Consider the following 26,742-nt stretch of genomic DNA (forward strand, 5'->3'; position numbering starts at 1 on the left):
TATCTTGGTAGTCACTTTTTGCTATCCCTAATCTCTTGACCACTTCACTGATACCTGTTTAGCCCTTCACTCTTTCATTGGTGATATATCAAAATCTTTGCATTAAATTCTCTCTTACTGTATGATATGGTTTTTGTTATCCTGGGTAGACCTTGACAAAGCATAAGCTCCCTCATTTTATTTTATTTATTCATTTATTTTGGTATCAGGGATTGAACCCAGGGGTGCTTAACCACTGAGCCACATCTCCAGCCATTTTTTATATTTTACTTAAGAGACAGGGTCTCACGGAGTTACTTAGGGCTTCACTAAATTGCTGAGGCTGGCTTTGAACTCACAATCCTCCTACCTTAATCTCCTGAGTGACAGGGATTACAGGTGTTGCCACCATTCCCAGCTCCTTCATTTTATAATGGGAAAAAAACTTGGACCTTTTTTCTTCCAAATACATTTTTTTATTACTTGGTATTCAAGGGAAAACTGTACTGGAATTCCTGAAACTAAGGAGGAGGATCACAACAAGTTCAAGGCCAAACTCAGTAATTGTGCAAAAGTCTGTCTCAAAAACAAGATCCTGGGTTCAATCCCCAGAACCTAAAAAAAAAGAATTTCTCCAAATTCATGTAGCTAGTGGGCAGCCAGATGTTGTGAGACCATAATACCTTGATTCTCAGTCCCTTTCTCATTCTAAAAAATTAAAACTTTCCAGCCAGACACATAGTGGCACATATCTGTAATCCCAGAAATTTGTGAGGCTGAGGCAGGAGGATTGTAAATTCTAGGTCAGCCATAGCAATTTAGCAAGGCTCTAAGCAATTTAATGTAACCCTGTCTCAAAATAGGGATGTAGCTCAGTGGCAAAGTGCCCCTGGGTTGAATTCCCAGTACTGCTAGAAAAAAGAAAGAAAGAAAACTGAGGGGAAAAGTATGTCGAAGACAGTCCAGAATTAAAACTGTTCTCTACAGTTTTTTTAGGGTGTTAGTCTCTTTGTCAGATACAATGTAATGACTGTCTCCTATGGAGACAGTTCAGATCTAGGGTAACCCCAACTCAAGTTGAAGGGTTTCACATGGTAGTTTTTCTTTGAGTTACCTGTAGTAAGCAGAGCTTCTCTTAAAGTTCTTCATGAATACCTACAGTATGCTGAATATTAGGGATGATACAAGTTTCATCACATGACTTTTAAGGTCAATGACATTTACAGGTTAATTAATAATTTGATAATGGAGAAAAATTCATAGTTAGAAGTAAAATACTGGACATGATTACTTTCCAGGGAAAATAGAAGGCATTTGGCATATGATTTGGATGATAAAGATGAATTGTAATTCAGAAAGAAACAAAGAGGAAGCAGGAAGTAAAAGTAAAGAGTTCGTGGAAAGAAAAAACTAACTCAGTACCCAACTGGGTACACTGATATGTTATCTCAAATTACCCTCCAGAAAACCTTATGAGCTTAGCTATTTTAAAGGTAAAGAAACTGATCCCAGAAAGTTAAGTAACATGAATAAATCACAGGTCATTATTTGTTGGAAACTTGAATTAAGGGGGTATATTAACTAGGTAGTTGCTTACAGTGAATGTGCAATTTAAATGGTACCAATTTCATTATATTATTTATAAGACTGCAGAGGAGTCCTATATACAGAGGGAAGATTATTCTTAGGGACTGTAGTATATATGTTGGGAAAATAAAGAATACAAAAACTTTGGATATACATAAAGTTTGGTTTTGAATACCAAACTTCAAGAGAGGATATTTTCCCAAATGGTGCCTGTACATTTTCCTATAATACCCAGGAGTAGCACCCTCTTTTTTCATAAATGTTAGATAGTTGATGATTGATGTGTGTGTTTGTGTGTGTGTGTGTGTCTGTGTGTCTGTTGTCTGTGTGTTTTGCTAGGGATCATACCAAGGGCCTCAAGTACACTCGACAGGCTCTCTACCACTAAATTATACCCCAGCCCAGGAGTCATAATTTAAAACAGCCCAAACTAACAGTGTCACAGACCCCAACTGTCCTGAGTGATAAAATAAAGGTCAATTCTAAATCTTCAAATGCCTTGTATTCCCTCTATGACTGAAATGCAGATGACAAGCATACAGTTAGAGAGACAGACTGACAAGCATGTAAATGAGGATTCTAAAGAGTATACTGCTGGGGGGCTGGGATTGTGGCTCAGTGGCAGAGCACTTGCCTCACAAGTATGAGGTACTGAGTTCCGTCCTCAGCACCACTTTAAAATAAAGGTATTGTGTCCATCTACAACTAAAAAAATAAATAAATAAGAGTATACTGCTAGTAGTCTTCTCATAGGAATAGTTTATAACAAGCTTAAGTATTACATTTTCTTCAACTCCTTATTATAATCACACATTTTTCAGGTAGCTTAAATCCTATAGGGAACAAATGGGATGAGAATAAACAGGGAAAAGAAGAAGAAGAAGAATAAACAGGTCTCCACTGTTAAAGAAATCTACTACTATATTTGTTATTCTCAGGAAATTACTACAATCAAGGAGAGATTCGTAAGAAAGAACTTTTGCAGAGCTGTGATGTTTTGGGGATTCCAACCTCCCGTGTTATGATTATTGATAACAGGTAATTTATCTTTTTTTTTTTTAAACACAAGTGGAGCACAACTTTTCATTCCTCTGGTTGTGCACGATGCAGAGTCACACCATTCATGCAATCACACATGTACATAGTGAAATAATGTCCGTCTCATTCCACCATCTTTTCCACCCCCACTCCCTCTCCCTCCCCTCTGCCCAATCCAAAGTTTCTCCATTCTTCCCCCTCGCCCTTTATAAATCAGTATTCACTTATCAGAGAAAACACTTGGCCTTTGGTTTTTAGGGATTGGCTTACATCGCTTAGCATATTCTCCAAATCCATCCATTTACCCACAAATGCCATAATTTCATTCTTCTTTTAAGGCTATATAAAATTCCAGTGTGTATGTGTGTGTGTGTGTGTATATATATATGTATGGTATATATACACATGTATATGTGTGTGTGTGTGTGTGTGTGTGTTTTGTTAGGGAACATACCAAGGGCCTCAAGTACACTCGACAGGCTCTGTACCACTAAATTATACCCCAGCCCAGGAGTCATAATTTAAAGCAGCCCAAACTAACAGTGTCACAGACCCCAACTGTCCTGAGTGATAAAATAAAGGTCAATTCTAAATCTTCAAATGCCTTGTATTCCCTCTATGACTGAAATGCAGATGACAAGCATACAGTACACACACACACACACACACACACACACACACACACCACAGTTTCTTTATCCATTCGTCTACTGAAGGGCATCTAGGTTGGTTTAGGTATTGTGAATTGAGCTATAAACATTGATGTGGCTGCGTCACTGGAGTATGCTGATTTTTAAGTCCTTTGAGTATATCCCAAGGAGTGGGATAGCTGGGTCAAACTGTGGTTCCATTCCACGTTTTCTAAGGAATTTCCATGCTGCTTTCCAGAGTGGTTGCACCAATTTGCCATCCCACCAGCTTATGGTTGCTTGTATTTTCTTTTTGACTAGAGTGAAATAAGATCTTAGAGTACTTTTGATTTGCATTTCTCTGATTACTAGAGATGTTGAACATTTTTTCACATACTTGTTGATTGATCATATTTCTTCTTCTGTAAAGTGTCTGCTTAGTTCCTTAGCCCATTTATTGATTGGGTTATTTGTTTTTTTGATGTTAAGTTTTTTGAGTTCTTTATATATCCTGGAGATTAGTGCTCTAACTGGATGTGTGTGTGATAAAGATTTTCTCTCTTTCTATAGGCTCTCTCTTCACATTATTGATTGTTTTCTTTGCTGAAAAGAAGCTTTTTAATTTGAATCTATCTCATTTATTGATTCTTGATTTTATTTCTTGTGATTTTTTAGGAGTCTTGTTAAGGAAGTCAGGTCCAAAGCTGACATAATGAAGACTTGGGCCTACTTTTTCTTCAGTTAGGTGCAGGGTCTCTGGTTTAATTCCTAGGTCCTTGGTCCACTTTGAGTTGAATTTTGTGCAGAGTGAGAGATAGGGATTTAATTTCATTTTGCTGCATATGGATTTCCAGTTTTCCCTACACTATTTGTTGAAGAGGCTATCTTTCCTCCAATGTATGTTTTTTCCCCTTTGTCTAGTATGAGATAACCGTATTTATGTGGGTTTGTCTGTGTGTCCTCTATTCTGTACCATTAGTCTACATATCTATTTTGGTGCCAATACCATGCTCTTTTTGTTACTATAGCTCTGTAGTATAATTTAAGGTCGGGTATTGTGATGCCTCCTGCTTCATTCTTCTTGTTAAGAATTTCTTTGGCTATTCTGGGTCTCTTATTTTTTCCAAATGAATTTCATGATTGCTTTTTCTATTTCTATGAGGAATGTCATTGGGATTTTAATTGGAATTGCATTAAATCTGTATAAAGTATAACGCTTTTGCTTTTTTTTTTTTTTAAGTAGTGCTGGGGATTGAACCCAGGGACTTGTACATGTAAGGCAAGAACTCTACCAACTGAGCTATATCTCTTGCCCCTGTATAACGCTTTTGGTATTATGGCCATTTTAATAATATTAATTCTGCCTATATAAGAATAAGGGAGTAATTTCTATCTTTTGAGGTCTTCTTTAATTTCTTTAATGTTCTGTAGTTTTCATTGTAGAGGTCTTTTACCTCTTTTGTTAGGTTGATTCCTAAGTTTTTTTTGTTGTTGGTTTTTTTTTTTTTTTTTTGGTGTTGTTTGTGGCTGTTGTAAATGGGGTAGTTTTTCTAATTTTCTTTCACTGATGTACAGAAATGCCTTTGATTTATGGGTGTTGTTTTTATACATTGCTACTTTGCTGAGTTAATTTATTAGTTCTAGAAGTTTTCTGGTGGAATTTTTTGGATCCTCTAAGTATAGAATCATGTGGTTAGAAAATAGTGATAGTTTGAGTTCCTTTTTTCCTAATCATATTCCTTTAATTCCTTTTCATCTGCTTAATTGCTCTGGCTAGAGTTTCAAGTACTGTGTTGAATAGAAGTGGTGAAAGAAAGCAGGCATCCCTGTCTTGTTCCAGTTTTTAGAGCAAATGCTTTCAGTTTTTCTCCATTTAGAATGATGTTGGCCTTGGGCTTAGCATAGCTAGCTTTTACAATGTTGAGATATGTTCCTATTATCCCTATTTTTTTTCAGTGTTTTGAACTGTATTTTGTCAAATGCTTTTTCTGCATCTATTGAGATGTTCATGTGGTTCTTATTTTTAATTTTGTTGATATGATGAATTATGTTTATTGATATCCATATGTTGAACCTACCAACCTTGCATCCCTGGGATGAACCCCCCTTGATCGTGGTGACTATCTTTTTTAATATGTTTTTTGGGGGCTGGGGATGTGGCTCAAGTGGTAGCGCACTCGCCTGGCATGCGTGCGGCCCGGGTTCGATCCTCAGCACCACATACCAACAAAGATGTTGTGTCCGCTGAGAACTAAAAATAAATATTAAAAATTCTCTCTCTCTCTCTCTCTCTCTCTCTCTCTCTCTCCTCTCCTCTCCTCTCCTCTCCTCTCCTCTCCTCTCCTCTCTCACTCTCTCTTAAAAAAAAATATGTTTTTCGTTGCAATTCGCCAGAATTTTATTGAGAATTTTTGTATCTATGTTCATCAGCGATATTGGGCTGAAATTTTCTTTCCTTGATGTGTCTTTGTCTGGTTTTGGTATCAGGGTGATAATAGCTTCATAAAAAGAGTTTGGAAGGGCTCTCTCCTTTTCTATTTCATGGAATAATTTAAGAAGTACTGGTATTAGTTCTTCTTTGAAGGTCTTGTAGAACTCAGCTGAGAATCCATCTGGTCCTGGGCTTTTCTTGGTTGGTAGGCTTTTGATGGTGTCTTCTATTTCCTTTCTTGAAATTGATCTGTTTAAATTGTATATGTTGTCTTGATTCAGTTTGATTAGATCATATGACTCTAGAAATTTATGTCTTTGAGATTTTCCATTTTGTTGGGAGTATAATTTTCAAATAATTTCTAATTATCTTCTGTATTTCAGTAGTGTCATTGTGATATTGTAATTTATCTTTTAACAATGTAGAAATTAGCAATAAATATGTAGTTGTACATTAAAAAAAAACAAAAAAATAGTATGGGTAGATAAAAACATCTTATTGACAATTCTACTTAAGACTATTTCACATTTATTTTTAAATGACATGGAAATGACTTTCTTCAACATGTGTTCAGATGTTTTTGTCTTGATATAGATATTTCTCTATATATCTATGTCTTCAAAAATTTTTTATTATAATTTCATAACCACACAAAAGTATAAAGAACAGTACCATGAACTCCCATATGCCTATACTACCTAATCCCAGTAATATCCCACTAATTTGCTTTACTTGCTTCAACTATCCCCACTTAACATCTTGTGTGTACATGAAGTATGTTGGGTTTTTTTGGTGGGGGGTGGTACCAGGAATTGAACTCAGGAGCACTCAACCACTGAGCCACATCCCCAGCCCTGTTTTATATTTTATTTAGAGACAGGGTCTCACTGAATTGCTTAGTGCCTCACCATTGCTGAGACTGGCTTTGAACTCACCATCCTCCTGTTTCAGCCTCCCGATTATAGGCATGCACCACCGCACCAGCTATGAAGTGTGTTTTATATATATATATATATATATATATATATATATATATATATACACACATACATACATATATACATATATATATACACACACATACATACATATATACATATATATATATATATATATATATATATATATATATATATATATTTTAGTTGTAGTTGGACACAATACCTTTATTTTATTTATTTATTTTATGTGGTGCTGAGAATCGAACCTAGTGCCTTACACGTGCTAGGCGAGGGCTCTACTGCTGAGCCACAACCCCAGCTCAGCTATGAAGTGTTTTAAAGAAAATCCCAGACATTAGTCTATTTCACCCTTACATACCTAGGCATGCAAATCTAAAGAACATGAAAATTTGTCTATGGCTATAATGCCATTATCATCACATCTAACAAAATAAACAATAACTAATTCTTTGGTATCCTCCAACACCAAGCCCATATTGAAATTTTTCCAGGTAACTCAAAAACATTTTTACAGTTGGTTTATTTAAATCAGAATCTAAACAAGGTATATACATTATAGTATATTAATATTCTGCATTTAATTTTCCTTTCCTCCATGTCATTGATTTGTTGAAGAAAATGAGTTTGTTTTCATATAGAATATCCTATATTCTGGATTTGTCTGTTTCTTCCTGGTATAGTTATTCCTCTATCTTATATATTTCTTATGCACTGGAAATTAACTATAAAAGCCCGATTAGATTTGGGGAACAAGATTACTTCATAGGCTGTTCTGTGTACTCATATTACATTGTATCAGGAGATACAATAGCTGTTTCCTTCATTTTAAAGAAACCCATCAACTCTTTATGTAATGTTCTTATGATTATAACCTGAATCATTAATTAGAAGTGATAAAATAGTGGGTTTTTAAAAATCTTTATTTATTTATTTATGTGGTGCTGAGGATTGAATCTCGTGTGTGCGAGGCAATTGTCTCCCATGTTACATATGTACTAGCTGTAATTCTTTTTTGCAGCACTTTCGTAATTAACTTGGGACTATTTAACTACCTGCTATATAATTTGAACCAATAAGGCAATATATTTATCTTTCCCTCTAATTGATGTTCTCAGAATAAGGAATTGATGCCCTAATTGTGATTCATTGTTTCTTGGACGATAGGGGACACTTTTTGATTTCATTAGAAATGTATGTGTTTTTATATATTCCATGTTTTAGGTTCAGTTATGCTTATGGTTTAGATGTGAGGTGTCCCCCAAAAGCTCATGCATGAAACAATGAAAGTTCAGAGGTCAAATGACTGGGTTATGAGAGCTTATTTAAACTAATCAGTACATTAATCTTCTAATAAAGATTACCTGTGTGGCAACTAAGTGGATAGGATGTGTCACTGGGGGCATGCCTTTAGGGTATATATTTTGTCCCTGGTGACTGGAGCTTTCTCTGCTTTTTGGTACATGTTCTGAGCAGCTTTCCTCCTCAACACCTTTCCACCTTTCCACCTTTCCACCTTTCCACCTCAAGAGGCGTAGAGGGGCTGGGGCTGGGGCTCAGCAGTACAGCGCTTGCTGTATGTGTGAGGCGCTGGGTTTGAGCCTTGGCACCACATAGAAGTGAATAAATAAAATAAAGGTATTGTATCCAACTACAACTTTAAAAAAATGGTGAATATTTAAAAAAAAAAAAAAAGAGGCATAGAGCAACAGAGTTGGCAGTCTCTGAAACCCTGAATGCCAAATAAACTTTTCTTCCTCTAAAAAATGTTCTTGGGGCTGGGGCTATAGCTCCATGGTAGAGTGCTTGCCTGGCACATGTGAGGCACTGGGTTCAATACTCAGCACCACATAAAAATAAAGACATAAAAGGATACTGTATTCATTTACAACTAAAAAATATTTTTTTTAAATGTTCTTGTTAGGTCTTTTGGTTATAGCAGTGAAAAAGTTGACTAAAACAGTCATCATGTTCTTTAATTCCTAAGTTGTCTATCTCTGGCTAGTGAACTTCTTCATGATGGTTCATATATATTCTGATGGCTCTCTTAAATCTTTTATGATTTATGGACAAGACTTTCCAGTACCTTCTAATATGCCTCCCTGCCCTAATTCTGAAATCAGTCATTTCTCCAGGAAGCCTTGGTATGTCTTAGTAAGGAATGATATTTGAAGACTATAACCAACATCTAGGAGTATTATTTGCTATAGAGTTGTTATTTCTCATTGCTACCTGACCCTTATAGTGAATAGAGCTAGGATATATCTTTTTTTTTTTTAAGGGGAAAGAAAAACCAGTAACTTATACTGATGATTATACTTCAGCATTTATATTTTAGGGATTTTTGCTTAACATCTTTGATTTTTACAATTGAATCTTTACTCTTACACTGACCATCTTGCTTTCCAACAACACAAAAATAATTACTTGTTTTCTTTAACCTTAAGAATTTCACAAGACATGGAATTAAAAAGTCTTCTATTATATATATTCAGAAGAGCAGATATTGGAAACCAAAGTTAAATATAACTGTCTGTAATTTACTTCAAAATAAGTGAGAAAACCAGGTGTGGTGGTGCACATGGGAGGCCAAGGCAGGAGGATTGCGAGTTCAAAGTCAGCCTCAGCAATGTTGAGGCGCTAAACAACTCAGTGAGACCCTGTCTCTAAATAAAGTACAAAATAGAACTAAGGATGTGGCTCAGTTGTTGAATGCCCCTGAGTTCAATCCCCAGTACCAAAAAATAATAATTAAAATAAGTCAGGAAATATGTGCACATGTATATATGTATGTGTGCATACATATACTCATATATGCATGTACACATACATTTTATATCTCTATATGTATTTATACACACATATTTTGTATATACACATATGTATACACTCGTGTGTGTATATATAATAAATTAGCCCAAAATGGCAAGTGTTAACAATTTGAATCTTGGTAGAAGGTACAAGAGTATTCATTATACTCTTTTAACTTTTCTATTTGAAAATTTTTATAATTTTTTAATGTACCATGCATACTACATGCCTTTTCTCCTATTTTCTGGCATATATGAAAATATTTTACTGTGTTTGTTTCTGACTTGCTTCTTTAACTTAAAAAAATAGCTGGCATTTTTAAGTTTTACATTTTAGGCTTCAAAATATGTTTCTGGTGAGCAAGATAGCTTTTGGAGTTTATTATAAATGAGTTTGTACTTGCTTCCCTTTTTTATGATTTCCTCTTATGTTAGTGGGTAAGACACAGATAAAAACAAACCAAGTTCCTTTTGGTATGCAAAGAAAAAAATTGATCATCCTAGGTATACATAAAAAGCTAAAAGTGATAGTTTTGCCTGCGTTTTCAAGCCATCCTTAAACCACAAAATTTGTTCTGCTCTTTTTTTTTTTTTTTGGTACTGGGGATTGAACTCACAAGCACTTCGCCACTGAACTACATCCCCAGTCCTTTTTATTTTGAGACAGGGTCTCACTAAGTTGCTTAGGGCCTCATTAAATTTCTGAATCTGATTTTGAACTTGCAATCCTCCTATCTCAGTATCCTGAGTCACTGAGATTACAGGTGTGCACCACCACACCCAGCTTGCTCTGCTATTTTTACAGGACAGGAACACTAAAGAAAGAAGTTGTATCTTAACTGAAATCTGTATTTAGTTATATCATAATTATCAGACACTGGGCGTTAACCCCAGTTTGGATAATGTCCCTATCTATAAGTAAACAAACAGTAACCAGTTTCTAAGATAAACTAATAACCTTACTTAAACAGTTGACCTCATATTCTGGGATATACAAGGGACATCTCTGAGGGAGACACAGTTCATTTGGCTTACTAGTAAGTGGTTTCCCTTATGTAGATTCCAGATGAACAACTATGGACCAGAGAAAGCTGTCAAATAAGAAGTTGTCAAGTCTGTACACAAAGAATATCCTCATCACCCTCATTCACCACTTATTTATTTTTAATTTCTACATTTTTCCAACAAATGTGATCCCAGTTGTTTTTTGGTTTGGTGTGTGAGTTAGGGTTTTGTTCTTAGAGCAGAACCAGTACATTATTAGATGAGTGAAGGGAGTTACCACCAATAGGCACACATCCTAGGTATGTATAAATAGCTAAAAGTGGTACTTAGTCTCCGTGAGTAATAAATTACAAATGAATGCTCAGTCGGCTGGGATCCAGTTAGGTGGCTTTAACAGTGAGAGTTGTCCTCTTTCATATGAAGTCATCCAGAAGCAAGATTAAGTCCAGTGTGTCTCAATAGCATCATTAAAAATTCAAGTCCTTCCCATTTTTTACCGTGGCTATTCTATCAAATCAACACACCTCTCCTTGTGGTTACAAAGTGATTGAAGTAGTTTCAGATGTGGCATGTAAGCACAATTGTGTCCTGCCAAGAAAAGGGATATTTTCCTCCCACACATTTCTTTATGTTATGGAGAAAAAAACAGAAGTCCCATTGGACTTTCTCTCAAGTCTCCTGCCCTGCATGGCTTACCACCACCACCTATGGTGGGAAGATAGTATTACCTTCCCAACCACTGTAGCTGTTGTACACTAGGCAAAGTGGTATCTAATATTTTCAGACTTTCTAATGCCAACAGGGTGTTAGGAATGGCTATAGGAAGGGAAAAGTGCTTAATTAGTTTCACTATGTTGAGAAACATGTATACTTTATACTCCACATAGACTTTTATTTTTTGTTGAGCTAGATTAATGAAGATCTAGGGGATTGACTTAGGCTGGAGCCTAGGTATACAACTCCTTGGGATTCAGAGTAAGGAAGTGTACTTCAAGTGTCAACTCCATAGCAAAAATGAACAAAGGGTAGGTTAAGTAGAGGGAATGAATGAAAGCAGACCAAAAAGAAGTAGGGTGGTACTTGGAGATCTGCCTACCACCTTTAGAATATCTACAGCAGAGTTTGGAAGTGGAAAGAAATTATCAGTGGCCCTAAATTTTTAAAGAACACCTTGTTGAGAAAAATTCAATGGATTGTTAGGCTTAGATTGGCTCTCTGTATTCTTCATGAACTCAGTCATTCTCCTTGAGGTTCCTTTTTCATTCCAACTTCTTTAGTTAACTTTTCCCACTCCACACACTCATAAACACACAAGAATGGGAAATGCAGTAGAGTTCAGGTAAGCTAAGAATGAATTAGCCTTGGCAAAATATGCATCTCTTTCTCTTTGAACATTACATCAGTATAGAAAAGTGAACTGAATAGTGGAGAAGGATGATGAGTTTTATGCTTTAGAACAATCACTGATAATGGCATAATGGGGAGAGGATACTTCAGAAAATTATACGGAAAAGGAGACTTGCCTGCCCAGTGTTAAACAAAATTAGCATCAGATGGTATAGAATATTGCATCCTGCTTTTTTTTCCCACAAGAGCACTGATCATATTCCCATGCCATTAAATAATACATAAGCCTTTGTAAATCAATCTTTTATTTATATTCAAACTTCACATCTAATGTGATTGACAAATTCTAAATTCTTCTGAAACTCAAGTTTGTTCTGTTGTAATAACCAAATGAACTTGTATATGTGGAGCACTTAACATGCATTGTTTAAAACATATGGAAGTATGATAACCAATTTTGTTTAAAATTAAATTAATGCTAAATTATTTAGATTTGATAACATGAATTCTTCATGACATAATATATGAGACTTTAAATATCTATTTATTTATTCATTTATTTATTTATTGTTAGCAGGGATTAAGCACAGGAGTGCTTAATCACTGAGCCACATTCCCATCCCTTTATTTTATTTTATTTTATTGTTTTATTTTATTTTAAGACAGATTCTCACTAAGTTGCTTAGGGCCTCAATAAATTGCTGAGGCTGGCTTTGAACTTTCAATCTTCCTGCCTCAGCCTCCTGAGCCTCTGGGATTATAGGCATGTGTCACCATACCTGGCTTAAAAATATTTTAGATGAGGCTGGGGTTGTAGATGAATGGTGGAGCTTGCCTCGCACGAATGAAGCACTGGGTTCAATCCTCAGTACCACGTAAAAATAAATAAGTAAAGGTGTTGTGTCCATCTATAACTAAAAAAAAAAATTAAGTGGAATTGAACATTTAAAATATATATATTTTAGGTGATGCCCATCAAATGTAGGAATCTACCTTATTATGTTAAGTGCTTTCATTTTAAAAAAAGCTCACCACTTTTAAGCTGCCAGTTCCATTTGACAACTGTCAAGGTTTATAGGAAACCCCAAATCTACTCACATTTTGATATTAGCCAGATAGGTAAGTGGGTAATACTTAAGTCCCGTCCCTTCCCTTCCCTTCCCTTCCCTTCCCTTCCCTCCCCTCCCCTCCCCTCCCCTCCCCTCCCCTCCCCTCCCCTCCCCTCTCCTCTCTCTCTCTCCCTCCCTCCCTCTCCCTCTGTCTCCTCTCTCTCTCTTTCATCTCTCTCTCTCTCCTCCCTCCCTCTCTCCCCCTTTCCCCTTCCCCCTCCCCCCCTTCCTCCTCCCTTTCTCTCTCTCTCTCTCTCTCTCTCTCTCTCTCTCTCTCTCTCTCTCTCTCAGTACTGGGGATTATTGAACTTATTGAACAGGTCTCCCTAAATCTTCCAGGCTGGCCTCAAACTTGCAATCCTATTGCCTTAATCCTCCAAGTAGCTGGGATTATTGGCATATGGCCTTAAGTCTTTAAAGGTTGTAAAGATTTGATCAGAAAGATTTACCACAGGGTTGGGGATTTAGCTCAGTATTAGAGCATTTGCCTAGCATTCTCAAGGCCCTTGGTTCGATTCCCAGCACCACACTAAAAGGAAAATCTGTTATTAGAAAGAAAGATGTATCAAAACTTACTTAACATTCTCTTATTATAGAATATTTAAATTTTTCAAATATTTAAGAATTTAAAATTGTATTAGTAAATCTTTGAACCATAAGTAGATTCCTAGATGATGAATTACTGACCAAAGTAGAGAACTTTTGTAGTTTGTATGTATGTGGTACTGGGATTGAACCCAGGGCTTGGTACATGCTAGGTGAGTGCTCTCCTGGGTAACTAGAATTATAGGTGTGCACCCAGATTCTTATAGTTTTTTTTTAATTTTGTTGATAGGTTTTTAGTGTTTTTTTGTTTTTGGTTTTTTGCAATGCTGGTGATCCAACCCAGGGCCTCACACATGCTAGGCAAACACTTAACCAATGAGCTACACCCCCAACCCTGTAGTTTTCTTCCTTTATGTACTACACAGTTCTTGTTAAGGTGATTTTGACTGGTTTATTTTTTGTTGTTATTGTGAATAAGGTTTTTATAAGAATTTACTACTAATGTGTAGATTTATTGATTTTTCATGTTCATTTCTTTTCTGTTTATCACTTAAACAAAATTTCTGTTAAAAACCTACTAGTATTTCCCTTGCTTCTCTTAAGTTTTATAGGTAAATTATCTGCAAATAATACTAATATAGGTTTCCATTTTTTTTAACATATGCCTCTTATTTTTGTTCTACTACTTATTGCTTTGGGAGAAATCCTTGAACTATAAGAAATCCCTTAAACTATGTTAAGCAACATGATTAAGATCAGGCAATTTTATATCTTAATGATTTGATTAAGAACACATCTAGTGTTTAATCATTATTTGATGTTTGTTGCTGGATATGAAATATATTCTTTATCATATTAGGCAATGTTAGGAATTGATGTCCATTTTATTAGATTAGGGGGAGGGAATTCTGTTCATTTCTGTATCCTACAAAATGATAAGGAAAGGTTTAGATTTCTTCTCAGTCTTATTTGGTTCAGGGTAAACTGTTGGGATCATCATGGGAGAATTTCTTCTCTTCCTATGCCAATGGATTTTGTAATGTTTTAAAGAGCACAGATGTAGATAGTGCTAGACTACCCAGACTGAAACCCTAGCTATATCAGCTTATTAACTGTATAACCTAGACAGGTTACTTTTTTTCTGTTTCTAAATTTCTTCATCTGTAAACCTTGAAAAATATATGGTTTCAAGTCAATTTGTGGAAGAAGTCATTAACTCCTGTTTTCATATATGATACGGCCTTATTATTCTGTGGGCATGTTTTTATTTGTTTTCTCCCTATTAACATTAGTATTAATGATATTTTGGGTTTCTGCCAGGCATCCCATTTGCACACAAACTCCTGCCTATTAGTGCCTGCTCTGGCCCAGCAACACAAGTTGTTTTCTTTTTAAGGGACAGATCTGATTCGTGAGAACAATAATGAAGCCAAAGACCTTTGGTTATCAAGATCTTTTATTACATTTTTAATCTGTTCTGGGAAGATCATGCAGTGTCAGCATCAGTTCCCTACTTGTGAAATGATAGAGTGGAGGGATAGTAAACTTGGTAGAAATAAATACTTTTAAGAAGCTAATTGCCTAGCATGTGTGAAGCACTGGGTTCAATCCTCAGCACCACATGTAAATAAAAAAATACATAAAGGTCCATTGATAACTAAAATATATATTAAAAATATATAATGTATATGGATATATATATGCTAATTTAAAGATTCGAGGAAAATGTGATTTGGGCTGTTATAACAAAATTCTATAGATCAGGTGGTTTAAACAACAAAAATACTTCATCAGTTTTGCAGGCCAAAAATTCCAGATCTAGGTCTGATAGGGTCAGTTTCTGATGAGGGTTCTCTTTGCTTGCAGATGGCCACTTTTTCACTTTTTCCTCACATGGTGGAAAGAGAGATCTCTCTTTTGCTTCCTCTTTTAAGACCCCCAGTTCTGTAAGTTTCATGCTAAAACCCTATCTCCAAATACAGTCACATCTGGAGTTTGGGCTTCAACATATGAATTTTAGGGCAACAGACTTTAGTTTGCAGCATGCCATTCCAAATCACCAAAATTCATGTCCTTATTTCATGCAAATTACATTCATCCCATTCCAACAGCCTCCAGAATTCTTGACTCATTCCAGAATTAACTCTGCAATCTAAATTCTATAGTTTAAACTAAATATTACCAAAAGCAAGTATGAGTGCAAATTTCATCCTGAGACAGACTTCCTCTCCAACTGCAAATCTGGGATATCAAACAAGTTGTATGCTCATAAAATACAATGGTGGGACAGGGTGGGAGAGATAGTCCTGTTTCAAAAGGGAGAAACCAGAAAGAAGGAAAGGGTAACAGAACTTAGGGTTCACAAGGGTCCAAAACTTAGAAAGCACATTCTGTTAGATCTTCAGGCTGGAGAATAATACTCTTGGTTCAATATTCTGTCCTATAGGCCCAGTGGGGCCTATGATGAGAGTAGCGGCCCTGCTGATTTTTGAATCTCCATTGGAGGTCATATTTTCCTCTTTTTTTTTTTAAATTTGTTCTTTTTAGGTATGCATGACAGTAGAATACATTTTGACATATCATATGTAAATGGAGTATAAACTTCCCATTTTTATGGTTATATATGATGTGGAGTACATTTCCCTCTTATTGAAGGATGATGCATGTACATAGCCAGATTTTATTGTGTGCCCTTTTTTTTCTTTTTTCGTCTCCTGGTTACTATTGAGATGGCCAATTTTATAATTTGCTCATATTAATCTGCTCATCAAATGGTTATTTGGGCACACCCTACTGTTCTCTTCAGAACAGGCTTTCTCATTTTTTATAAAATGGAGAAGCTGAAATTTTTCCAATCTCTTTTAAGTTCTAGTGCCTTTTTGCTTTAAGTTCTAGTGCCTTTTTGCTTTATAATTGCTTCTTCGATACATCTCTCAACTTAACACTTTACTATAAGCAATAGGAAGACTCAGGCAGCACCTTCAACATTTTGCTTGGAAATCTCAGCTAAATATCTAATTTTTTCCGTCACCAGTTCTAAACTCCACAAAACACTAGAATACAATTCAGCCAAGTTCTATGCAACTTACAGAGATGACCTTTTTTCCATTTTCCAATAACTTATTCCTCTTATCTGTCTGATACCTTATCAGTGTGGCATTTCGCATCCAACATTCTGTTCGGGATTATTTATGTATTCTCTAAGAAAATGGAGGATTTCTCTCCAGCTCTCCTTTTGACTTCCTGAGCCCTTACCAGAATCAAATTTAATGTCCATATTTCTACTGATTGTCCCTTCATGGTAATCTAGGCTTTTCTAGCATACACCTTATAACTCCTACATTCTTTATTCATTATCTTATTCCAAAGCCACTTCTACATCGTTTTGGTGTTTGGTACTTAATGGTACATAAATATACCTTAGTCTGCATGGGCTACCATAACAAAACACTGTAGATTAGGTGGTTTAACAGAAATATGTTTTCTCACAGTTCTTTATGCTGACAGTCCCAGATTAAGGTCTGGCAGGGTTAGTTTTTGGCAAAGAGCTTCTTACTGCTTTCAGATGGCACCTTCTCACTGTGTCCTCACTTGTGGAGAGAGAAAAAAATATATTTAATTACCTCCTAAAAACCATTATCTATAAATAAAGTCACATTGGAATGGATTTCAATATAACATGAGTTTTGGGTAGAACAGAAGTTAGTCCATAGAAATAAGTAGCCCTCGGTCTTTTATCCTCTCATAACCCAGAAAAAGCAAAACTTTGGAATCTTACTTTAGGCTATTTTAGATGTGTTACAGAGAAAAGTGAAGGGAAAGAATCGAGAGAAGTTTTGTAGAGGGCCTATAACCTATCACAATTAAGATATGTATAAAATCATTACTGTTAGTACCAAAAATGATTCTAATACATGGTCTTTCTTAATCGTCAAAATAATCCAATTATTTTTTCCATTTTACAGATAAAAAATGGACACATAGTGAGAGGTTGAGTAATTTGCCCAAGGTCACCCAGCTAACATGTGGTGGAGCTGGCATTTGAACTAAGTCCATCTGGTACACAGCATACACTTTAACCACTCTATTTCTACTCCATGCCTGACATATACTTTCACTAACACTATGTTGATTCATTAAACTAACTGTACAATTTTATTATCTTTTTTCACATGAACAAACAAACTCAAAGAAAGTAATAGAACCTCTAAGATCGTACATTTAATAAATGGCAGTACTAGGATTTGAAAACAGGGACATGGAGTTGATTCTTGCCTTTTTTTTTTTTTTTTTTTTTGGCGGGAGAGGTTACCAGGGTTTGAACTCAGAGGCACTTGACCACTGAGCCACATCCCCAGCCCTGTTTTGTATTTTAGATACAGGGTCTCATTGAGTTGCCTAGAGCCTCGCTTTTGCTGAGGTTTACTTTGAACTCTTCATCCTACTGCCTCAACCTCCCAAGACACTGAAATTACAGGTGTGTGCCACTGTCCCCAGCTTGATTTCTGACTTTCTACAGTGAAGTAGGTCAACACTTTATTACCATATTGAAATGCCATCATAGGCTTAAGAGTACATTTAGTAGACTTTGTGTATGGTTAATGCTTTCTTACTGCTCTGAACTTTAATGTTTGATTTCAGGGAAACATTTAACCAGAAGAGCTCACCCAAATAAACACTTTATAGGAAAAAATTCAGTTCCCAAGAAAAGAAGATAAGATCTTAGCCATTAGACAATTAAATGGTTATTATTGGGAACCTTACCCAGTTTCTTAACAGATTAGTTCTGCTAATTTAATGAGTCATATAATATTAAAATTCATTTTCCACAGATGGTAACAGGTACCTATTATTAAATTCATTGAATGAGCAAGTCTCCAGTCTAGATGTTGATGAAAGAGAAACACAGTTTAGAGGGTAGGAAATGAAAACAGGTATTGGCGTGATAGTCACTGTGGCTACATTTATACATTGCTGTTCCATTGTGCATGTGCTAAAAGTCAGGCTAATGGAGATTCGAGAGCCTTTCCAGGATACCTGGAAAGTTTATGGGGTTGGAAAATGCAACCTAGACTTAGTACTTTTTTGTGACTTTTGTGCTTCTTAACATATTATGAAGAATCTATGAAATTATTTAATTTGTATATCAAAACAAAAACACATTTTTAATTATTGGTAATTTCTAAAAGGATACCTAACAGACTCTTTAATAGCAGCCTACTACCCAGTTGGGACCACAGAAGAGAGAGGCTTATTTTAATTCCACACACTTCTGTACAATTTTGATTTTCCTTTGCAAGCCTATTTGCTTTATAAATTATGTAGATTTTTTTAAAAGATCATCCCACATATTTAATGCATCATTCCTCCCTCTCTACTCAGCTTCTTCTGCCTGTTCAAATCAATACCAGATTAGAAATATTTCTGTATCCATTTTGATAATATTTGATTTGATAAGTTCAAAACATAGAACACAGTTCCTTGAAAATTTAACTGTGCTTTGAAGCTTTTTTTATAACTACTGTGGTCTGCGCATGGACCTCATTCTGGAGGGTGAGTGAAAAGAGGGATGGAAACACTGCTCCCGAGCCCTCAGACTGGAAACAGCCGGGAATTCAGGAAAGGCCTGATTATGAGGAAATAAACAAGGAGAGTCCCTCAATTATAACTCATGCTCCAGCCCATTAAGTGCTTTTGGACAGTGACTTGTTGTTTGGCAAAATTTACAAGTTCTCAAATGTGTTTGTGATCAAAAAAGAAATACAAATTTGGACAGACATGAAGACCAATGGTACAGAATAGAAGACACAGAGACAAACCTATGTAAATACACTTATCTCACACTAGATAAAAGCTCCATAAACATACATTGGAGAAAATATAGCTTTTTCAACAAATGGTGCTGGGAAAACTGGAAATCTATATGTAACAAAATGAAATTCGACCCCTATCTCTCACTCTGCACAAAACTCAAAGTGGATCAAGGACATAAGCATTAGACCAGAGACCCTGCACCCACTAGAAGAAAAAGTAGATCCAAATCTCCATCTTGTTGGCTTAGGAACTGAATTCCTCAACAAGACTCCTAAAGTGCAAGAAGTAAAATCAAGAATCAAAAAATGGGGGGTAAGGGTTATGGCTCAGGAGTAGAGCGTTCACCTAGCACGTCTGAGGCCCTGAGTTCAATCCTCAGCACCACATAAAAATAAATAAAGATATTGTGTCCATCTACAATCAAAAAATAAATATTAAAAAAAAGAATCAAGAAATGGAATGGTATCAAACTAAAAGGCTTTTTCACAGCACAGGAAATAAGAAAGTGAAGAGAGAGCCTACAGAATGGGAGAAAAGCTTTACTACTGCACCTCAGATATGTCTCCAGGACATATAAAGAACTCAAAAAACTTAAGAGCAAAAAAAAAAAAAAACAAATACCCCAATCAATAAATGGGCAAAGAAACTGATCAGACACTTCACAAAAGAAGAAATATGATCAGTCAACAAATATGAAAAAGTGTTCAACATCTCTGGCAATTACAGAAATGCAAATTCAAACTACACTGAGATTTCATTTCAATCCAGTCAGAATGGCAATTATCTAGAATACAAGTAACAATAAATGTTGGCAAGGATATGGAAAAAAGGTACTCTTGTACATTGCTGGGGGGACTGCAAAATGGTACAACCATTCTGGAAAGCAGTATGGAGATTCCTCAGAAAACATGGAATGGAACCACCATTTGACCCAGTTATCCTACTCCTCAGCATATACACAAAGGACTTAAAATCAGCATACTACAGTGAGGCAGCCACATCAATGTTTATAGCAGCTCAATTCCTAATAGCTAAGCTATGGAAGCAACCTACATGCCCTTCAACAGATGAATGGATAAAGAAAATGTGGTACATATATGGTATGGTATAATACTCAGCCATAAAGAAGAATGAAATTATGACATTTGCCATTAAGTAAATGGAACTGGAGACTATCATGCTAAGTGAAATAAGCCAATCCCCAAAACCAAAGGCCATCAGATGTTCTCTCTGATATTCAGATGCTGACTCACATGGTGTGGGGGCTAGGGAGGGGGATGGGAATGGGAAAGATAGTAGAATGAATCAGACATTACTTTCCTATATTCTTATATGATATATGACCAATATAACTCCCCATCATGTACAACCACAAAAATACATACATATGCTCCATGCATGTATGATATGTCAAAATACATTGTTCTATCATATAAAAAGAACAAATAAAAAAAATTTAAAGGTTAATCTATACCACCAAGTTAAAAAAAAAAAGAAATACAAATTTGGAGTGATGAATGTGTGAATTAGCCTGATTTGATCATAATGTATATGTGTATCAAACATCACATTGTACCCCATAAATATGTACAATTATTATTTGTCAGTTAAAAATAAAACTTTAAAAATAAAGTTTTGTTCCTGTTGTAATCCCTACCTCCCTGCTCGACCTCATCTTCAGCACCTGTTTACACATATCATCTCTGTTTTCACAACAAAATTAGTCAAGTACCCCAGTTTGTACCCCTTCTCTGCATCTCCTGGTCTCATATTTAAGCTGTGCCTCAAACATACTGTACTTTCTTATGCATCCAAACATTTTTTTTTCTTTTCTTTTTGTAGTACTGGGAATGGACCCAGGCATATTCTATACCACTGAGCTATATCCCAACCCTTTTTATTTTTTATTCTTATTAGGTTGCCAAGGCTGGCCCTGAACACGCAATCCTCCTGCTTTAGCCTTTCAAATCACTGGGATTATAGGCATGTACCACTGAACTCTGCTGCATCTACATCTTTGACGTGGTAGCCCCTCTCGCTAACATACTTCCCCCATTTCCTAACACCCTCACCTTTTCCTTATTTATCCTTCAAACTTCAACTTGGGAATTACCTTAAACTGAGGCACCATCCCTGATTTGCCCAGGTTTCCTTGGACTCATATCTCAAATCTCCTTGTCCCATTAAATCCTATATACACATTAATTTCTTAGTCTAGGTCAAAAGCCCTTTTGTATCTATTTATTACCTTTGTCATAACCCTTAATAAATAGTAGCTCAGTCATGTTATGTTGGATAAGTGAATCACTGCAGTTATGCCATAAGTTTTTTTCTTATGGTCAGCATGAAAATGTATGATCTGTAAGAACTCCAGTGATACCTATGCTTTGCAGTACCTTTCCTTGTTTCTTCTCTATTTACCTAGAAATGGAGATTAGCAAACAGATTTCTGAGACCTAAAGGAAATTGTTTTTACTTTCTTTAGTTAAAATCTAAGGGGCTAGAGTTGTAGCTCAACGGTAGAGCGCTTGCCTCACATGTGTGAGACACTGGGTTCAATCCCCAGCACCACATAAAATAAGTAAAATAAAGGTATTGTGTCCATTTACAACTAAAAAAAAATCTGAATTCTTTTTTTTTAAGATTTATTTATTTTTTTAGTTCTCGGCAGACACAACATCTTTGTTGGTATGTGGTGCTGAGGATCGAACCCAGGCCGCACGCATGCCAGACGAGCGCGCTACTGCTTGAGCCACATCCCCAACCCAAAAAATCTGAATTCTTAACTTGGATAGTTATTTTTAACCTTAAGGAAAGTTCTAAATAGACGTTTTGATTTGGAAGCATTTTTCTAAATATTTATTTTGTCATTCAATAGATTGGGCAACATTGCTTTCTAAGTTTCAGCAACATTAAAAATATTCATTTTTCCTCCAGTTCTTGTCTTAACATCAGTGTGACATTAAAAAGCCCAAGACTGGGCTGGAATCGTGGCTCAGTAGGGGAGCACTTGCCTCCCAAATATGAGGCACTGGATTCAATCCTCAGCACCACATGGGAAGGAAGGAAGGAAGGAAGGAAGGAAGGAAGGAAGGAAGGAAGGAGGGAGGGAGGAAGGGAGGGAGGGAGGGAGGGAGGGAGGGAGGGAGGGAAGGAAGGAAGGAAGATACTGTGCTCATCTACAACCAAAAAAGGAAAAAAAAGACTTTTACAGACTTAGTTTAGCTGCACAAGAAAATGGAATCCAGTACCTACTAGAAAACAAATGAGCCTTGCGATTCCTGGAAGAGCTTGTGTTTTCCAATAAATTCATGTAAATCATAGTGAAAGAGAGAAGCATAAAGAAGAATCTGAGACTATTGGGATCATGTTGGTAATTAAACCCTCTCTCCTCTTGACACCCAGTAAGAGATCTCCCCCATAGTAGAAAACAACAACAACAAAAAAAACCTATATGCTTATTGCCAAAGTGGATCTGACCAAGTGTCCTCTCACCTAAGTGATGAAAGTAAAACCTCTTACAGTTCTTTTCTCTGGTTGAGGATCAAAGGCACAGTTCAAGTCCCTCTTGGCAAGAATAAGGCAGGGAGGGGCTCCATTCCTCCTAGAGGATACAAAGGACAAGAATGTTCAGGAAGGAGACAAAAGTGGACCTAGCTGATATGAAGCTATTATGTGAAAACTGAAAGCTGCTATAGTATTGTTTTAAAGCCAGATTATTCTGGGAACCAAAGAGAAGTTTGGGCCATCAAATAATATGACTAGGGAAATCGGTGCAAAAGAAGTAAAATGGGACCAGAGAGCATTTGTGTCTAACATTGTCTGTTGAAAGAGGTTGTTTGGAAAAGTTTTGCAAATATCACAAAATTAGAATTCAAGGTGATTTTGTGTATTGTGACATTCATTGCAGCACTATATATAATAGCAAGAAGATGCTAGCAACGTAAATATCTAGCAGTAGGCAATTTATTATATAGCCATGCTCCAGAATATGAAACCACAATCCAGCATCTTCTGTGTATATTTAACAACCCTGGAAATTGTTTATAATATAATATTAAGGTTTTAAAAGGAGTATACTTTTTTCTTTACACTTTTCTGTATTTTCCATAGTTTTGATAATGAGTGTGCATTAATTATAAAACATGCTTGTTAGGTTTATTTTATATTATACTAAATATTGCTTTTTCTGCTTTTATATTTGTTTGCTTGTTTTTAATAAAGAAACATTGAACAAAGTAACAAGGTGGTCAGATTTTTACTTTTCTTTCCCCCCCTTTTTTTTTTTGAACTGGGGATTGAACCCAGGAATGCTTTACCACTGAGCTATATGCCAGTCATTTTTATTTTTTTGTTTTGAAACAGTGTCTCCCTAAGTTGTCCAGGCTGACCTCAAATTTGAAGTCTTCCTGCCTCAGCCTCCCAAGTAGCTGGGATTACAGATGTGTGCCACTGTGCCTGGCTGCATATGTTTTTGTTTTTGTTTTTTAGTACCATGGATTGAACCCAGAGGTGCTTAACCACTGAGCCACATCCCCAGCCCTTTTTATTTTTTATTTGGAGACAAGGTCTAATTAAGTTGCTTAACACTTAGATCCTGGTTTATCTTGTCTGTTCCATTAGCTTTGTCCTTTTCGTCAACAACATTAATTAAAAAACATGTTAGATCTTCGTTGTCTTCCATAACTTATCATCTCTTCTGTAATCTATATGTCAGTGTTCTTTTCAATTTAAAGATTTCTTCAGGGCTGGGGATGTGGCTCAAGCGGTAGCGCGCTCGCCTGGCATGCGTGCGGCCCGGGTTCGAGCCTCAGCACCACATACCAACAAAGATGTTGTGTCCGCCGAGAACTAAAAAATAAATATTAAAAATTCTCTCTCTCTCTCTCTCTCCTCTCTCACTCTCTCTTTAAAAAAAATAAATAAATAAAGATTTCTTCAAACATTTCCATTATTTTTTTATTATTATTATTTTGGTTGTAGAGGGACACATACCTGTATGTGGCCACATATGATGTACACATATCTGTATGTATGTATATATGTATGTATGTGGTGCTGAGGATCAAACCCAGTGCCTCATACATGCTAAGCAAGTCCTCTCCACTGAGGTAAAACTGCAGGTCACCATCATATCTTTTTTTCAGTAGTTGCATATTTATTTTTTCCTTTCTTACTTTCAAAGCTGTTATATACTAACTTCCATTTATTTTACACAAAATCCTTTTCTTGAAGCCCTGAAATATCTTCTTTAAAACACTCCTCCCTTTTTAATATTTTATTTATTTATTTATTTAAGATATCAGGCTACCAGAAATTCTTTGAGGCTCTTAAAGATATTTTGAGATTATATAAAGTTTTCGTCTCCTAATTTATTTTCTTCCTTCTTTTATTTTTGAAGTTGTCATTCATAGATTTTCTGTTGGTGGGTTGTTTGGGGCTTGTATCTCATGTTTGAATAGGGCCAGCTACCCTAGTGAATAATAGTTTTGAAGGACAGAGGAGGGCATAAGGACAGAGAAGGGCATATATCAAGCTGAAGGCATCTGAAGCTTCTTCTGAATTTTACTGTCATACTACTAACTCATCACTACTGTCATTACTACTAACTCATCATTACTGTCATTACTACTAACCTTGGGCAAGCTAGGTGAGCACTCTGCCACTGAGCTACATCCCTAACCCTAAATATAGCTTATGGCATCATTCCTTCCAAAGTTTGTCCTGGACCATTTATTGTCTCTAGATCTTGTGGCTTAATCAAAGATCACTGGGTGCCTTTGAGGTTGGTTAGACTCCATTTTGAGGGATTTCTGTATCCTATTGTAAGTCCAAGGTACAGCATGTGCTAGATGGCTATATAGCTTCTCTTTCTGGGCAGATTTCATAGTTTAAAGCAGTTGTCTCAGGTTTTGTGGTTTTCAGAAATGGTGGGTTTTTTGCTTCATTGAAGTTGATGCTATTTAATTTTGATTTATTTTTTTCAACGAAGTTTCAGGGAAGAGAACAAAGTGAAAATAGTACTAGTATTTTAATTAAAACTTCATATTTCCATTTTAGACATATTACTGCTGGCAGTTGAAAGAACAATAGATGCAAAGAATGTGAGCTCAAAGAAAAGAAAATGTGGAAAATATAGATAGTTTGATAGAGTTTTTGTCCAAGAGTCATAAAATGCAAGTTCTAGTTTGGTTCTGCCATAAAACATCTGTGCATCCTTAGACAAATAATTTCCCCTCTCTGGGCTCCTCTTTTTATATATGTAAAATAAGATGAGATGGTGATTTTACCTAAAGCTCCTGAGCTATTCCTCAGGATCAGAATAGGGCATATTTAGATGTGACTATTCTTCTGTAAATGGAAGTTTTATCTTGTTTTTTCCTTTGTTGTTGTTTATTTTGTGGTACTAGGGATTTTACCCAGGTGACTCTACCACTGTGTTATACTCCTGGCCCTTTTTAACTTTTATCTTGAGGCAGGGTCTTGTTATATTGCCCATACTGGCCTTGAACTGGTGATCCCCCTGCCTCAACCTCCCAAGTCAGTGGGATTACAGGCATGCACCACCAAGCCCAGTTTAAAAATGGAGGTTTATGTGCTCTGCTCAACATATCTGATATTTTGAAAAACTTTCCATTTTGCCAACTCTTGTACATTTAATGACATATTCATGTTAGAATATGTCCATTGAAACAAGCCGGAGCCCTCTCATGAGAACACTGGATAGGAATATAAAGACAACTCAGCATAGACCTTTTTTTATTAACCGAAATTAATAAAGCCATTAACTCTTGCCTATACAGAAATTGTAGTTGCGACCAAAAACTTTGTATATGAGGCAAGTACTTCTGTACAATGCAACAAATAATTATAGACAAATTAATATCCAGAAGAAAGGTCATTGGGTCAGTTTTTCATATAATTTCCCCAGAACATCAAGTTCCAAGAAATAATTCTTAGTTATTTGTGGGATGTTCAAGAACCCTTGGGATAAGAAAAGTTGGGCTGGGGATGTGGCTCAAGCGGTAGCGCGCTCGCCTGGCATGCGTGCGGCCGGGTTCGATCCTCAGCACCACATACCAACAAAGATGTTGTGTCCACCGAGAACTAAAAAATAAATATTAAAAATTCTCTCTCTCTCTCTCTCTCTCTCTCTCTCTCTCTCTCTCTCTCTCTCTCTCTCTCTCTCTCCCCTCTCTCACTCTCTCTTTAAAAAAAAAAAAAAAAGAAAAAAGAAAAGTTGCAGCTGCCCGTGTGTGTTGCAATTTAAGACAGTGTGTTGCTCCATGTGTTTGGTCAGACTGTCATGGTTAGATAGACCTAGTTCTTCAAGGCTGAGACAGAATTTAACCAGCTAGTTTCTGTAGTGGAATGATTAATGGGCATTATCATTTTTTCCCCTTTTTTTGTTGGTTGGTTGATTTGGTTTAGGCTGTTTTTGTTTTTGTGTTATGAAACTAGGGATCAAAACCAGGGCTTCACACTTTC

At 36.1% G+C, this 26,742-nt stretch overlaps 1 protein-coding gene across 4 annotated transcripts in view; it reads left to right on the top strand.

The window, feature by feature from the left end:
- The window catches only part of PIGL (phosphatidylinositol glycan anchor biosynthesis class L), a 109,615-nt gene that overhangs the window by 10,469 nt on the left and 72,404 nt on the right, over positions 1–26,742 (top strand). For all 4 annotated transcript variants that reach the window (XM_081270958.1, XM_081270959.1, XM_081270960.1 and 1 more), the window contains exon 2: positions 2,505–2,604. In XM_081270958.1, the coding sequence (XP_081127084.1) occupies positions 2,505–2,604 (100 nt within the window). The remainder of the gene's footprint in view (positions 1–2,504; positions 2,605–26,742) is intronic.

The sequence above is a fragment of the Spermophilus citellus genome, assembly GCF_964194105.1.
Source record: "Spermophilus citellus genome assembly, chromosome: 17".
Classification (NCBI taxonomy): Eukaryota; Metazoa; Chordata; class Mammalia; order Rodentia; family Sciuridae; genus Spermophilus; species Spermophilus citellus.